Source organism: Nycticebus coucang, chromosome 5, assembly GCF_027406575.1.
Source record: "Nycticebus coucang isolate mNycCou1 chromosome 5, mNycCou1.pri, whole genome shotgun sequence".
NCBI lineage: Eukaryota > Metazoa > Chordata > Mammalia > Primates > Lorisidae > Nycticebus > Nycticebus coucang.
Genome location: NC_069784.1, coordinates 63,450,595 through 63,467,500, shown reverse-complemented (window position 1 = coordinate 63,467,500; position 16,906 = coordinate 63,450,595). Strand labels below are relative to the sequence as shown.

The following is a 16,906-nucleotide window of genomic DNA, read 5'->3' as shown; positions in this document are numbered from 1 at the left end:
GTAACTACCACATTGCTCTCTGTAGAAGTTGCACAGTTTTACAGTTCCAATAGTGTACAATGGTTCCAATTTCTAACTGAAATTTAAGATTAATGTATTTTATCTTTACCTACTTTTGTATAGCCTAGGATATTAGGATATGGCGGCCAGTTGTAGGGAAGGTGGTGGGGTCATTGGAAAAACTCAGGTATTCCCAATATTTGATATTACCACCTTAAGTGTTAGGTTTTTGTTAGACTTTCTGGGTTCTTTGCCTAGTTGGGAGCCATATTTTATTCTCATAATATTCAGATGATTTTTCCAATTCAGTGAAAAAATCCCAGAGCCATCACTTCACACAGACTGTTCAGCTGTTTTAATACTCTTCAGTCAGAAGAGGGGGAAAAAGACAAACCATTGAATTCATTTCTAATTATATTTGATTATAATAGTGAAAATTATTAGGAATTTGTCATTTTACAAGTAGTAGCTTAGTGGGTTTCGAGCTCTGACCAGCTGTGTCTTTTTCTTTGCCCAGAATCTTGATACTGGTAATTTCTTTGGCTGTAAATTTTTAAAGCTTGATCATTTTTGGTTGTTCCTTTATAGCTGTTTGTAGATAGTAAACTTTCTTTTTGTTTTTCTGAAATAATTGTAGAGACAAACGTGTTTTTGCTCATTTCATCAGGTAACTGGGAGGAAAAATCTGTGATGTCTCTTATCTGACCCTGGAAGTCCATTTAATTTCCAATCACATTTTTGAAAAGAATAATTAATTGAAATCTGTTATTGGTACCACCTTGTTAGTGCATAAAATGCTTAGGTATAAGTATTTAAGTAAACATATTTCAACAGTTTAAAATAACAAACATGATTTAATTTATGTTGTTAGGTTAAAGATAACTGTGTAAGTAAATGTTGCTTAACAAACTCATATTCAAAAAGGAAATTAATTAGTAATGAATTTTTATAACAACAAAATGTATTTTTTCTAAACTAGTATGTTCTTTATGATTTTAGGTAATTGTATGTGGATTTTCTGTTATGAAATTAGCAAGAAATCTGCCTATTTTCCTAGGATAAGAATATGAGGAAAATAAAAATTTAGGTTAACAACTTGTTAAGAGAGCTAGGTGTGGTGGCTCACGCCTATAATCCCAACACTCTGAGAGGCTGAGGTGGGTGGATTGCCTGAGCTCACAGGTTCGACAGCAGACTGAGCAAGACCAAGACCCCATCTCTAAAAATAGCTGGGTGTTGTGGCTGGTGCCTGTAGTCCCAGCTACTTGGGAGGCTGAGGCAGGAGGATTTCTGGAGCCTAAGAATTTGAGGTTGCTGTGAGCTGTGATGCCATAGCACTCTACCACGGGTGACAAAGTGAGACTCTGTCTCAAAAAAAAAAAAAAAAACAAAAAAAAAACAATTAAAATTTTATAAAATAGTGCATTGTATACTTACATGCAGTGATTTGTTTATACTTTATTGTCTTGTTCCCTTTGACCAAAGTCTAGTAAAGTGACATAAAACCAAGAAGGAACACATGAATCACATGAAAATTAAATTTATTAAGAAAGGTGCCACTTATACTCATCAACTGTAGATTAAAGTAATTGGCATATAACAAAATTTAAAGCAAAACGACTAAGCAAAATTATTTTAAAAATTGAGCCTGATTTTTAGTGTTAAAAATTTTTAGTCTCTTTACTCTTAATTGTTGCCTACTAAGCATGATACCAAATGTAGCATAGTAATTCAAATATAAAAAATGTAATGTGAGGGTGGTGCCTATGGCTGAAAGGGGTAGGGTGTTGGCCTCATATACCAGAGGTGGCGGGTTCAAACCCAGCCCTGGGCAAAAACTGGGGGTGATATTGTCATGGTTTTATTTCAATATAGAATAAATGCATGATAGGGATTTTTTTAAAAATTTCAAATTTCTGTGAGGGTACAATTAGATTACAGTGTTTGCATTTGTTAGGAAGAGTCCCTGCTGTCGATAGGTCAGCAGAGAGGGATGTTGGGGAGGCTGAGAACATGGATTTGACTTGGGTGCAGATGTGTTCATTTTAAAATTTCATCAAGTATGTATTTATGATTTATGTGCTTTCTGTGTATATGCTGTATTTCAATCAAATTAAAGAAATTGCTGTTAAAGTATGAGGAAATTTATCTTATTTTCTCTTTCAAGGAAATGATTATTGACAAAGTAAACGGACAGGCTGTTCCTAGATACTTGATATATGACATAATTAAATTCAATGTAAGTATCTTTTATAATTTATAAAATAAAAATTGTCACTGAAGTAATGGACTTTATTTTTAAATGAAGAGTGTTACTGCCTCAGACATAGTAGGAAAGAAAACTTTTGACTCAGTTTATTTATTGCATTACTTTTTTAAATATTATATCTCCTCTTCTTTCTCTTATTGCCTAATATTTTGCATATTTGTCTTGAGGTTTCTTTAACTTCAAGAAAAGCAGGTTACATGATATCTCATAGTGGTTTTGATTTACATTTCTCTGAAGATTAAAGATGATGAGCATTTTTTCATGTGTCTGTAGGCCATGCTTCTGTCTTCTTCAGAGTAGCTTCTGTTCAAGTCTGTTGCCTACAATGAGATGGGATCACTTGTTCTTTTCTTATTAGTTTGAGTTCTCAAACCTTTGTTAGAAACATAACCTGCAAATACCCACCCCCCTATTCTGAAGGCTGTCTACTTGCTTTACTTACTGTGTTCTTCCAAATTGTATATAAGATCAGGACATTATACCCCATAAATGCATTAATGTGCACAGTTATGATTTTAATAAAAAAATTGTTTTTTTTTTTAATTTTTTTATTAAATCATAACTGTATACAATGATATGATTATGGGGCATCATACACTCACTTCATAAACCATTTGACACATTTTTATCACAGTGGTTAACATAGCCTTTCCGGCGTTATCTCAGTTACTGTGCCAAAACATTTACATTCTACATTTACCAAGTTTCGCAAATACCCCTGTAATATGCACCACAGGTGTTAATAAAAAAATTGTTAAGAGAAAAAAAGAGAAAAGCAGTTTAATAAAATGTTGATAAAATAAGACAGCATTTTAACATGGAACTTTTTTGGTTTTAATTATCTTATACTTGATTTTAAAAAATGGTCTAGAAGTTTTATTTCTGTTGCTAAAACAACAACAAAAGACAAAGTGATTATGGGGTGTTGCGTTTGTAATAAATTATGGTATTAAGATTTAGGATTGCATTAATTCAGGTTAATGAAAGGCTTTTTTTTCCTGGAAATTTTTAAGGTATAGATTTCATTTTTTTGATTGAATCTCTATATTTCATATTTAAGAGCCTAAGGTCAGAGCACATGACATTTCATTTTGTTCTGTTTATGACTACTGTGTTCCTCAAAAGTAATGTTTTCCAGAATTGACTTAATCTTATCATAGATCTTGGAATAACATTCATTGGCCTACAACTAGACATAGTGGGTGTTGGTGGTTTTGTTTCTTTGTAAGTAGAGAAGTGCTGTCTCCTTTGCCTCTTGATACTGAACTCTGCTGTGTTCAGTGTGGTCTTCTTAGCCTGGGAACTCTGTCTTAGATTACAGCTTTCTAATACTTTTTAAAAACTGTGGAAAATTTTAGCATATAAGAATATAGAGAATAATATAAAGAATATTCATGTACTGTCCACCATCCTAGATTTTATTTATTTATTTATTGTTTATTTATTTATGACAGGGTCTCACTCTGTTGCCTGGGCTAGGGTGCAGTGGTGTCATAGTTCCCTGTAACCTCAATCTCCTGTGCTCAAGCCATCCTCCTGCCTCAGCCTCCTGAGGAGATGGACTACAGGTGTGCAACACCATGCCAAGCTAATTTTTCTATTTTTTTGTAGAGCCAGGAGTCTTGCTCTTGCTCAGGTTGGATTCAAATGCCTGGCTTCAAGCAGTTCTGCCTCAGCCTCCCAAAGCACTAAGATTATAGGCGTGAGCTACCTTGCTTGGCTAATCTTATAAGACATAATTGATTACAAATCCAGTAGAAGTTTTTTGTTACATCTCTCTCATCCTCTTCTCAATTCTCTTGCCCAGAAGCAAACCCTACCCTTGATTTGGTGTTCATTATTCCCATGAATGTTTTAAATACTTCTACTACTTATGTGTGTATCCCTGAAATATATGTGGTATTCTTTTGCAAGGTTTCTAGTATTATGTAGCTGTCACTATGCTATGCTATCCACCATCTGCTCCACATCATCTTGCTGAGGTTTATCTGTGCTAATGCTATAGATTTAGTTTGTTCACTTTACTTACCATTTAGTGTTACTTTGTGTAAATATATATGTACGAATATAACAAAGAGGAGTTTATTCTCTTTCCTTTTGGTGGACATTTTTATTTCCATTTTTTGCCTTTATGTTATTACTGCTTTAATAATTGTGTATGTTTTTTTCCTTGTGCACAGTCAGTAATGAAAGTTTCCCTAGAACATTTGTTCTTACTCTTGGGATGTAATTATCTGGAGAGTGTTTTAAAAACATCTAATTTCTGGAGATTCTGATTAAGTTGGCAACTTCAGCTTTATTACTACATTTCTCTCAAATAGTTGTTCCAATTTGCTGCAGTTGGCATTACCCAACATTTAAATTTTTTACTATTTGTGTGTCAGATGGTATCTCATTCTGTTTTAATTTGCTTTTCTCCAATTTCTAATGAGGTTTAAGATGTTTCATATGTTTATTTTTACTTGTTTGGAATTTCTTTGGGTGATTTAATCAAGTTTATATAATCTAATACAATTTTCAAATTATTTATTTATTTATTTATTTATTTATTTATATTAAGACAGAGTTTCACTTTGTGGCCCTTGGTAGAGTGCTGTGGCATCATAGCTCACAGCAACCTCCAACTCTTAGGCTTAAGCGATTCTCTTGCCTCAGCCTCCCGAGTAGCCTGGATTATAGGTGCCTGCCATGGTGCCTGGATTTTTTATTTTTATTTTTATTTTTGTAGAGATGGGGTTTCACTCTGGCTCAGGCTGGTCTTGAACCTCTGAGCTTAGGGCAGTCCACCCACCTTGGCTTCCCAGAGTGCTAGGATTATAGGCATGAGCCACCATGCCCAGCCCATTCTTCTTCTTCTTTTTAAAATTTGGTTGTCTAATTTTACTTCTGATTACTAATGAAGTCAAACATTTTATAGGTTTGTTTTTTTTTATTTTTGAGACAGAGTCTCACTATGTTGCCCTGAATGGAATTGTGGCGTTATAGCTCACAGCAACCTCAAACTCTTGGGCTTAAGTGATCTTGGGCAAGATCTTGGGCAAGATTCTCTTGCCTTGGCCTCCCAAGTAGCTGGGACTACAAGGGCATGCGACATACTCAGCTATTTTTGTTGTTGTTGTTGTTGCAGTTGTCATTGTTGTTTTAGTAGGCCCAGGCCAGACTTGAACTCGCCAGCTTCGGTGTATGTGACCGGCGCCTACCCACTGAGCTACAGGTGCCACCTATAGGTTCATTTTTGTGTTCATATTTTTACTTGTCATTTAATCAGAAGTTTGTATAATCTAATTTTTAATTTGGTTGTCTATCTTTTTTTCTTCTTTCTTTTTGTAGAAGAAAAAAAGATAGACAACCAAATTAAAAATTAGATTCTTCTTTTGTAGAAGAAAAAAAGAGATAATGACTTATCTCTTCTGGATTCTAGTCCTTTTTTGGTTATATGTGTGGAAAACGTTATCTTTCCAAAATCACTGTTTATTGATGCATCGAAGGTTTTAATATGAAATCAAACTTACCAGACCTCAAATATTGTGTTTTTGTACCTTATTTAAGAAATTCATCTGTATTTTGTTCTAATGATGACTAAGTTACACTTTAGGTCAATAATTGTCTATTCAACACGTATTTCTTGTGTGCCTTTTAACCATATTTCATGATTTAAAGTGAGATTTTTTTTCACATTTCTGATATTGGGATGCATTTATAATTGAAAGCTTCATATAGTTAGTTCTTGAATGTAATACGGAGCCTCCATGTGTAATTAACCATGTTGTTTTATAACACTAAGTCAGTGCCACTATTAGAAAAAAAATCTGTATTTTGAAATATTATAATAGTGAAAATCTCTTCATTCCCTCTCTCTATTTATTATTTTGTCCAGGAAGAATTTCTCTGGTCATCTTTTACAAGTGAAGTACTGTGTTAGGTATTGGTTATACAGAGGTAAACAGGATGTTAGTGTACTGGCTTCCAAAAGAAGGTCATTTCTACAGCAATTTGTTGGTATTTGGAAAGAACATAGGAGAACTTCTGTTTATTTTTTCAGTAGTTTTATTTATTCTATTTTTGTCTGTTTTATAACGTCAGTTGTGTATGTATACAAATTATTAAAAATTAATATGCATATATTATATACATTAATTAGGATATGTGTTTGGACTGGGTGTAAAATCAAAACAAATTTGCAGACCACTCTTCTGGATGAGAATATAAATGTGAAGAAATATAATTTTTTTATTATAAACATAACAGCAAAGATCTAAGGAAAACGCTAGTAGTATTAGAGAATTTCCCTGGCTATAGAATTATTGAAGCATGAATAGTAAAACAGATGGTGAAAGTAACAAATTAGTTTTGAAAGATTGAGTCATGGAGGTCAGGAGCATTAGATGGTTTGTTAGCATAATTGATCATGGTCATTGGTGGGACCTAACAGAAGATGAGAATGGATTGGTGACTTGAATTGACCTCTTTATGTAGCAGGACACTATTGAAGGTTGCAGCTATGCTATATCCTATGTATATATTTTGTTTGTTTTGGATGATAACTCCCCTGGCAGCCTGAATAGTGTTTTGAAGTAAGGAAGAACTGAGAACAGAGAGGCCAGCTAGTTAGTAGTGTTTCCTCTGGTCTGTTCTCAGTGATGCTGCACTTGCCTGTCAGCAGAGAAGCGCTCAGTAGGTATTGTGGATTTGAAGGTGAACTTATGTCAGTCTATTCATCTTGATTTGGTGAATTTATATAGAAAGGTGGAAAGCATTTAGGAGGAAATTTAGACTACTTACATTTTTATTAACAGTTGTCAGCCCTTTTTTCTTAGGACGAAAAGCGTTTGCTTGTTCCACTTTAATTTTATAAATGTCTGAATTCCTCTGATAGGTCTAATAAACAAGTCTAACATTTTAATATGTTGAGTAGAAAAGATCACACATAGACTATGTGCTTATTTACTGGAATTTCCTTAGTAAATACCTTTACAGACAGTTGTTTGCCTTCGTGTAAAGAGATCCTTTTCTACAATGTAACCTAGCTCTGCTCACTTTTTCTTATACCTTATTCCTTGTTGGGTATCAAAGTTCATCCTTCCAAAGTTGAGAAAAAGATATCTCTGAGCCTTATCTAATGCTATTCATCCCCTAAAGTGCCGCCACCTTGTTTGTAAACATTAGGTTTGGTGTTAGATTGGAGAATACAGATCGGAGAAGAGAAAGATGACAGAAAAGATAGGGGAGAAAGTGCATGGAAGGGAGTTGTGGAGTGAAGAGAAGAGTAGTTTGTATGCTGCTGAGATGATGCATACTAATGTAGATGATCACTGTCAACCAGATGAGTGTTGTAACAATGATTACCATATGGATAGGGCAAGCCCCCACCCTTAACTCATACAAAAGGTTATGTGAACTTCATGGTTCAAACCATTGATGCTTTAAGAACCATGAAGGTAAAGTTGATTGGGGAGAAGAGAAGGAGACTCATTAGTCAAATTAATTATTAGGGCTGGCAACCGTGGCTGTGCACTAGGTAACTCCAGACTATGCTGTTCACATAGACAGCTGTATACAGTTTGGCAGCTTTGATAATTATGCTGATGAAATAGTTCTTAATGTTGAAATTTAAATCATTGTCTCTTTAATTCAGGCACAACCAGTTGGAGATTGTGATTTTAATGTTCGTCTACGGTGTATAGAAAGAGAAATTATAAATCCTCGACATGAAAAAATGAAGAATGGACTCATTGACAAAACACAGGAACCATTTAGTGTCCGAAATAAGCCATTTTTTGATATCTATACATCAAGAAAGGTAAAGTTGACTTTTTTGTTTCGAATTGGTGTTTATAATGTCTCATAATTCAGCTTATGAGATGAAGGTGCATGATAATTTGCCGCCTGGTTATAAAGTCTTGACTTTACCAGAAATTACTTGGCTATACCACTATTTTTGTCAAACCTGTCATTCCCAGGCTTTTCTTTTTTCTTCTTCTTCTTTTCTTTCTTTCTTTCCTTTTTTTTTTTTTTTTTTTTTTTGTTGCGGTTTTTGGCCAGGGCTGGGTTTGAACCCGCCACCTCCGGCATATGGGGCCGGAGCCCTACTCCTTTGAGCCACAGGCGCCGCCCGGTAGGTATATATATATTTTTTTTTTTTGTAGAGACAGAGTCTCACTTTATGGCCCTCGGTAGAGTGCCATGGCCTCACACAGCTCACAGCAACCTCCAACTCCTGGGCTTAAGCGATTCTCTTGCCTCAGCCTCCCGAGTAGCTGGGACTACAGGCACTCGCCACAACGCCCGGCTATTTTTGGTTGCAGTTTGGCCGGGGCCGGGTTTGAACCCGCCACCCTCGGTATATGGGGCTGGTGCTTTACCGACTGAGCCACAGGTGCCGCCCCGCCCGGTAGGTATTTCTTTAGGATAAATAAAAGCAGAATTTTTGGTTTAAAGATTGAGTAATGTTAGTAACTACTGCCAAATTGTCTTCCAAATAAAGCAGTTTCTTTCTTTTTTTTTTTAGTTTTTTGAGACAGAGTCTCAAGCTGTCATCCTTGGTAGAGTGCTGTTTCATCTTAGCTCACAGCAACCTCTAACTCTTGGGCTCAAGCTATCCTCTTGCCTCAGTTTTTCTATGTTTTAGTAGAGTTGGGGGGGGGGATGTGTCTCAGTTTTTGCTCAGGCTGGTCTTGAACCCATGAGCTCAAGCTATCCACCCGCCTTGGCTTCCCAGAGTGCTGAGGACCAAACGAAGCAGTTTCCTGTCCAGCAGATAACAGAGTCCATTTCCTACACGACTGCCACAGCTCTTTGCCATCTTGACGTGGAGGCAAGGCAGTGTGTTGTCCTGTGTAGTGGAGTGGAAGTTCTGGAGTGGAGGACTGAAGTTGCTCCTCCACTTGTAAGGGTCTTTTACAAGATACTTAAAACTTTTCCTGCCAAAGTTTACTCTTTTGTAATTTAGGGTTATAAATTGTAGGTTGTTCTATGAATTTAGTGAAACATTACATGAAAAGCCCTTAGAAAAGTATCTAACATGTAGGAAGCATTCCGTAAGTGTCAATCAGTATTTTTATTATATGGACTTATAAGTAATTCCTTCTAGTTTGTGGCTACATATTTTTTAATAGAGTGATTTCCATAAATGAAAAGTTTATTTTTATATAGTCAAATTTGGCAGTTAATTTCTTACATCTTCTTAGTTTTATGTCTTGCCTATGAAGCCCTTTATCTCCCAAATATTTACTTACGTTATAATGTGATTTCATTTGCAAATACATTTAGCTGCTCTGTTTTTAATCTTTTCTACTATACAATTGTCTTCTCTCTTCATAGTCTATTTCTAGCAGTTTTTTCTACTTGCTGTCTCTTCTTCATGCTTGGGGTTCTCATATGAATATGCTAATTCTGTTTATACCCCATCTTCTCATTTTCCTATTCATTCTCTTTTTTCTTCTCTCCTCTTATCCTTATTTTTAATATTCACTAATATCACTAATGCTAGTACTTTCACTACAAATACTACTGTTATTGCTAGTGCACATTAAATATTTATCATATCTAACATTTATTTTTAAAATCCCAAATTAAAGACTTAAGTACCATATTGAACATCTAAAAGCAAGGTCCCTAGCATTTCTGCTGTTAAGACATGGATATATGCAGAAAGCGGTTCTAATTTAAGTTCCCTCTTGGTCTTTTCAGTTCTTGCTGTTGTTTTGTATTGTATTGTTAATTTCTCTTAAAGTGTTTCTTAAAAAAAACATTTTTTTCAGCAGAGTTGGTCTAAGGTTAAGACTTTAATTATACCACTTATAGGATAATAACTGCATTTTACAGGTTATTGCTGTAGAAATGTTTGTTCTTGCTAATGGGACTGGTAAAATGTGGTGTTATGAAGGATAAGCATTTGTTAGGGAAATATAGGTCATTTCTTTAGGAATTCTAGATTTTATGTAGTTTTAAACAAAATTTATGAAACATGCATACTGTTTTTTAGAAAATAATAGAATTTCATTTTTATATATCTTTAAAATCTTGAAGAATTTCATTTTATATATCTTTAAAATCTTGAAGATAACTTTGATTTTAGGACTTCATTAATATAGCTGTATTAACAACCTCTTCATTTTGCCTGATTTGATCCATCAAACACAGTGAAGGGATAAGGATCTGTTCAGTTTTTAGCTTTACTATACGTACTTAGAATACAGCATCTAAAATAGTAACAACATTTTAGCAAATTTTCAAATTAAAATTCTATTTACATTTCTTGTTTGAAGGCCAATTAAAAATTACTTGAATAGGTTAAATATGGTGAACAAAAATTTAAAAGCACCCAGTAAATGTTTCTCTAAAAGTTCCACATCCATTTATCCCATTCACAGAAATGTCACTACTGCTGTTAGCTTTCAGTGTATCCACCCAGAATTTCTTTATGCATGTATAAATAAATATGTTGATTAATATTCTTACCACCTCCACCAAGAGGTGATTTTTCATAAACTGTTTCTGTACCTTGCCTATTTTTTACTTGACAATCTATCTTGAGTCTCCTTACCCCAGTATCAGCACACAAAGATAATCCTTCTTGGTTGTTTTTTTTTTTTTTTTTACAAGTACACAGATTTCTGTGATACTATGATAAGTTTGGATATTTGTCCACTCCAAATCTCATGTTGAAAATTTGTTTTTCAGCATATATACTTTTATTTAGGAAAATTAAGGGTATTTAGGTTTGTTTTGTTCTTTGACTTATGACATGTACTGATGAAAACAATATTTATGTTTTTCTAGCATTTTATTTATTTGCTTCCTTTTAAATCTTTATTGAGGTGTAATTGACAAAAATTGTGTATAGTGTATATTCAAAGTGTACAACATGATGTGTTGACATATGTATACATTGTCAAATGAATACTACAGCTAAGCTAATTAGCATAGCCATCACCTCACAGAGTTGTATATGTGGAAAATTCATTTTTTAAAAAAAATTTAATTTATTTAGGATGTACAAGTGTTTTTTGTTACATGGACAAATTGTTAATTTATGCTAAAGTCAGAATTATGTGGAAATTTGATCCCTAGTGCTGGAGGTGGAATCTGGATGACGTTTTTGTCATGGAGGTGATTGAGCCTCTTGGTACACTTGGTACCATCCTGGCAGTAATGAGTGAGCTGCTCTGCTCAGTCCAGAGCTCGTTGTTTAAAAGAGTGTGACTCCCCCTTTTTCTGTTTTGCCCCTTCTCTCACCAGGTGATGCGTCTGCTCCACTTTCACCTTCTGCCTGCCATTAGTAACAGCTTCCTGAGGGCCCCCCCCCGCCCCCCACTGGAAGCAGATGTCCATATGATGCTTCTTGTTCAGCACCGTGAACCAAATAAACCTCTTTTCTTTATAAATCACCCAGCCTTGGGTATTCCTTTAAAACAATGCAAAATGGACTAAGACATTCCAAATACAATAGTGGAATACACAAGTGGCTCTCCTTGCTTATGGTTGGTGGCCTAGAAGATAGGAAGCTGTTCTTCTTAGCTGTCATTTCCCTGGTAGTGAGCTCATTCTTCTCTTTCAGCGAATGTCTCTCAACTGTTCTGAGGTGTGTTCTATTTTATCTGTCAGTAGGTTTCTACCTTCTTACATATCTAAAATTTATTGCAAATTTTTTCATCATCTGGTCTTTCTTGTTTTGTTTTTTATTAATTTTGTAAGATTCCTATCATTTTAATCTCTGATTTCAGGGAGTAGCTCATATCCTGTTTAAATATATTGATAACTCAGGTATCTCCCCCCCCCCCCCTTATTTTTTTGAGACTGGGTCTTGCTCTGTCACCCAGCCTGGAATGCAGTGGTACAATATAGGTCATAGCAACCTTGAATTTCTGGGCTCACGTGATTCCCTCCTGCCTCAGCCAAATTCCTGGCCTTAAGTGATTCTCCTGCCTTGACCTCCTAAAGTGCTAGAATTACTTGTGTGAGCCACTGTGCTCAGCCTCATGTATGTCGGAAAGACATGTGGGTGTCTTTATTCTTGTATCAGTTCTAAGTGTTCTGTTTTCTTTGGGCACATTTAAAATTATAATCTTGGATCTTGATTATTTTTGCATAGTGTATTGATTTATTCTTTTCCCCATTGTTTTTTTTTCCTCTCCATTCTGGGAAATCTTGAAATTGGGTCTTAAATGAAAGACTTAATTTTCCCTAATGTCAGTTTTTTCGATATGGAATTCTTATTCTCTAAAATACTTACTTTTTGCTTTACCCACTTCCCTTTAAATCTTATCCTGTTATTTTTTCTTCTTATCTAGTTCTAGTCTTATTAGCTTATTTTCCTTTTCTCTTTGAGATGTTTTGTCTTTTGGCATCCTCTTGAAGATAGCAAAAGATTTCTAAACATTTATTTCTTTTAAATGGAATTTTAAAATAAATTGCTTTTAAAGTTCCACTTTTCCTCTATTTTCATAATATTACTTTTCTTTCTTTAAATGATAAAGGATTCATCTGGTCCTATGCTTTTGTCTGTGCTCTGTTTGAATTTCAGTTAGAATGGCTGCTCATGTTTATGGCGATGGTCTAGTTGGGTTGGTGCTAGGTCGAAATGGTTTTTTGTTTTGTTTGTTTTGTTTTACACTGCATGATCATTTGCAGATGGAGTGGATTAATATTATAGTTTTTGGTATGCACTGTTTCTTGGCCTTCCTGTCTTTTTTTCAATTCTTTTTTATTATGGGTGACCACAAAAGCAATATACATGATCATTGACACTTTAAATGCAAAACAGATAAAAAGTAACATACATATTCTTCCTTCCTGGTTATTAAACTTATTTGTTATCAGTAAAGAAATGAAGTTCTTTAAAGGGCGTATACGTCATGGCTGTAATCCTAGCACTCTGGGAAGTGAAGGCAGGTGGATTGCTTGAGTTCAAGAGTTTGAGACCAGCCTGAACCAAAGGGAGACCCTGTCTCTACTAAAAATAGAAAAAATTAGGCAGATATCATGGTGCATGCCTTTAGTCTTTACTTAGACCAATGTCCAGAAGAACTCTTTCTATGTTTTTTTCTAGAATTTTTATGATTTCAGGCCTTACATTAAAGTCTTTTATATATCTTGTTAAATTTTGTACTGAGTGAGATAATAGAATTCAGTTTCATTCTTCATGTGGTTATCTGGTTTTTTCAGCACCGTTTATTGAATAGGGTGTCCTGTCCCCAGGGTATATTTTCTTCTGCTTTGTTGAGGATCAGTTGGTTGTACACATATGATTTTGTTTGTTTGTTTGAGACAAAGTCTTACTATGTCGCCCTGGGTACAGTGCCTTGGTGTCAAAGCTCACAGCAACCTCAAACTCTAGGGCTTAACTGATTCTCTTGCCTCAGCTTCCCAAGTAGCTGGGACTACAGGTGCCCACCACAATGCCTGGGTATTTTTTTGTTGCAGTTTTCATTGGTGATTAACTGGCCCTGGCTGGGTTCGAACCTGCTAGCCTTGGTGTATGTGGCCGGTGCCCTACCCACTGAGCTACAGGTGCTGCCAAAATCCAGCGATTTTTATACCCCAAGCAGAGCCAATCTTACCAAAGGTAAAATATAGAAAATTTGTGGGGTTTTATTGAAAGATTACTATAAAATTCTAAAATAATTTATAAAATTTCTAGGACAATTTGTTTGTGGATCTTAATTTTGTGTGCTTTTCTACTTCTTGGTTGAATGTTTAGTCATAGAAAATTTAGTCCATGTTGGTGACTTCACAGGGTGTGTGATTGTGAAGTTGTAGATCCACTACTTCTGCTCTGTGGCTTGATCTTTTTATCTAATTAATTGGGTATGGTTTTATTTTTACTCAGGAAGATACTTAAAGAATTCACTTCAGGGAAGCGCTTAAACTCATAGGTTCAAGCAGCTCTCCGTGGCTTAAGCTTCTGAACACAAATGCATGAAAACAAACTGTAAGTCACAGATGAGATTCCAGTGTGTACTTTGCAGCTTTAAGTAATGACATTCAAGAAGATTGTTGGAGAACTTTATTGTTTATACAGAACTGAGTTTTCTCTACCTTGTTTTACCAAATATGATGTTATCAATTGTAAGGCTGTGCCCTGGCTAGGAGAGACCTCCATCAATGAATAATCATGGATTGTAAGATGTGTGCTGTTTTCAAAGATGTAAAAATAGGGGGTGTGAAATAGGGAAGTATGTATGTTTCCTAATAGAGGAAAGGACTCAATATTTTCTCTATGCTAGCTCATAATACTGGTTAGAATAAATCAGGCATTTGAATAGATTAGAGTGAGATCAGCATTGATTTGTTTTCCATCACTGTGTCACCAGTCTTGCCTTACTTAGTTGAACATGATTGCAGGGTGGGAAGTTTAAACAAAGTTTATATGAACATATGGAATATGGCAACCTTGAGTGTCGTGCAGAGACAATATTTTAAAACAATGGCCACAGACTGGTGGCCAAGTGCCGTAATCCTAGCACTTAGAGAGGTTGAGGCAGGAGGATCCCTTGAGCTCAGGAGTTTGAGAACAGTCTGAGCAAGAGCAAGACCCCATCTCTACTAAAAACAGGAAACGTAGTTGGGTGTTGTGGTGGGCTCCTGTAGTCCCAGCTACTCAAGAGGCAAGAGGGTTGCTTGAGCCCAGGAGTTTGAGGTTGCTGTGAGCTAGACTGTGATGCCATGTCATTCTAGCCGAGGCAATAGTGTGAGACTTTGTCTCCAAAAATACCCAATGGTCACCATCAGAGTATTTTTGTGTAGCCAGTGATAGCTGGAAAGGAACAATTAACTATTGCTGTAGAGGAAACACCATTTCTACTGTGCTTTGCAATGTGGAAGTAACACCAGTACTATTGTAAAACAAAGTGGTTGTAGCCACAAAACAAAAGTAAGATCCACGTATAGTCAAATCAAGAAACATTTATATTAAACACACACACATACTAGGTTGGAAAATGTCTGTGTTTATTTTAAAATAATGATTCAAAATCATTATTTTGGTATTCCCTTATTGGGTGTTTAGGTTGATTCTGAATTTTTTTGTTACTAATGTTTTGATGAATATCTTTGTAGATAACATAGTGAAAAGCTCATGAGTGTTTCTTTAGGAAAATAGAATTTTTTTTGTAGAGACAGAGTCTCATTTTATCGCTCTCAGTAGAGTGCCATGGTGTCACACAGCTCACAGCAACAACCTCCCAACTCCTGGGCTTAGCCTCCCGAGTAGCTGGAACTACAGGTGCCTGCCACAATACCTGGCTATTTTTTTGTTGCAGTTTGGCCAGGGCTGGGTTTGAACCCGCCACCCTCGGTATTTGGGCTGGTGCCCTACCCACTGAGCCACAGGCACCGCCCAGAATTTTATGTTCTAGTCTGTGTTGCCTAATGCACTTGAAAGTTTGTGCTACTGTTTGCCTCCCCTCATGTAACAGGCAGAATTCTAAGGTGACCTCCTAGTGACCTTTGTATGATACTGTGCAGAATGGATGAGATCTGTAGCTTGCTTGCTTCTAACCAGTAAATGGCAGATGTGATGGTTTGTATTAACTTACTCCGAGTGTGGTCTTTATTTTTTTTATTTATTTTTATTTTTGAGATAGAGCCTCAAGCTGTCGCCCTGGGTAGAGTGCTGTGGCAGGACAGCTCACAGCAACTTCCAGCTCCTGGGCTCAAGCAATTCTCCTGCCTCTGCCTCCCATGTAACTGGGACTACAGGCGTCTGCCACAATGCCCGCCTGTTTTGTGGTTGTAGTTGTCCTTGTTGTTTGGTGGGCCCGGGCTGGATTCCAACCCACCAGCTCAGGTGTATGTGGCTGGCGCCTTAGCCGCTTTGAGCCATTGGTGCCGAACCTATGAGTGTGGTCTTTAATGTGGGCTCTATGATAACCTGTAAACATTTTCATTTATTTAAAATTTTGGCATTATTTTTGCAAATGATTATTTTGCAAATAATTTTTTTCAGTTTATTCTTTTCCTATCATTTTTATTTATTTATTTATTTATTTTTTATTTTTTTGTAGAGACAGAGTCTCACTTTATGGCCCTCAGTAGAGTGCCGTGGCATCACACAGCTCACAGCAACCTCCAACTCCTGGGCTTAAGCGATTCTCTTGCCTCAGCCTCTCGAGTAGCTGGGACTACAGGCGCCCGCCACAACGCCCAGCTATGTTTTTTTTTTTGGTTGCAGTTCAGCTGGGGCCGGGTTTGAACCCGCCACCCTCGGTATATGGGGCCAGCGCCTTACCGACTGAGCCACAGGTGCCGCCCTTATTTATTTATTTTTTTAAGAAATCATGATTTCTTTTCTTGGCATTCTGTTCATATGTGTATTTTGCAGACTTATCCAAATGAAATTTCTGTGAGATGGAAATGTTCTATAATCTGTGTTATCTACTGTACTGCCTACTAGCCACATGTGGTTATTGACTAGTACATGACCTGTGGCCAGCACAGCTGAAGAACTGGATTTAAATTAAATCATATTAAATTTAAATTAAAATAACTGGATGTGGCCACCATAATGGATAGCACAGTCTCTATGTGCAGTCGGGCCCCATGTAACAGTGTTTTGGGCGACCATAATATGTGATAGTGCTCCTATATAGTAAGAGTCTAATGAAGCTGCTCTATATAGGTATACCATTTTTTATC

At 36.1% G+C, this 16,906-nt stretch overlaps 1 protein-coding gene across 5 annotated transcripts in view; it reads left to right on the top strand.

Annotated features, from left to right (window-relative positions):
* Positions 1–16,906, top strand: part of RNGTT (RNA guanylyltransferase and 5'-phosphatase) — a 425,603-nt gene that overhangs the window by 173,527 nt on the left and 235,170 nt on the right. For 4 of the 5 annotated variants that reach the window (XM_053591687.1, XM_053591692.1, XM_053591691.1 and 1 more), the window contains 2 exons: positions 2,168–2,239; positions 7,905–8,069. In XM_053591687.1, coding sequence (XP_053447662.1) covers positions 2,168–2,239; positions 7,905–8,069 — 237 coding nt within the window. The remainder of the gene's footprint in view (positions 1–2,167; positions 2,240–7,904; positions 8,070–16,906) is intronic. The other variant, XM_053591688.1, reaches the window with a different exon arrangement.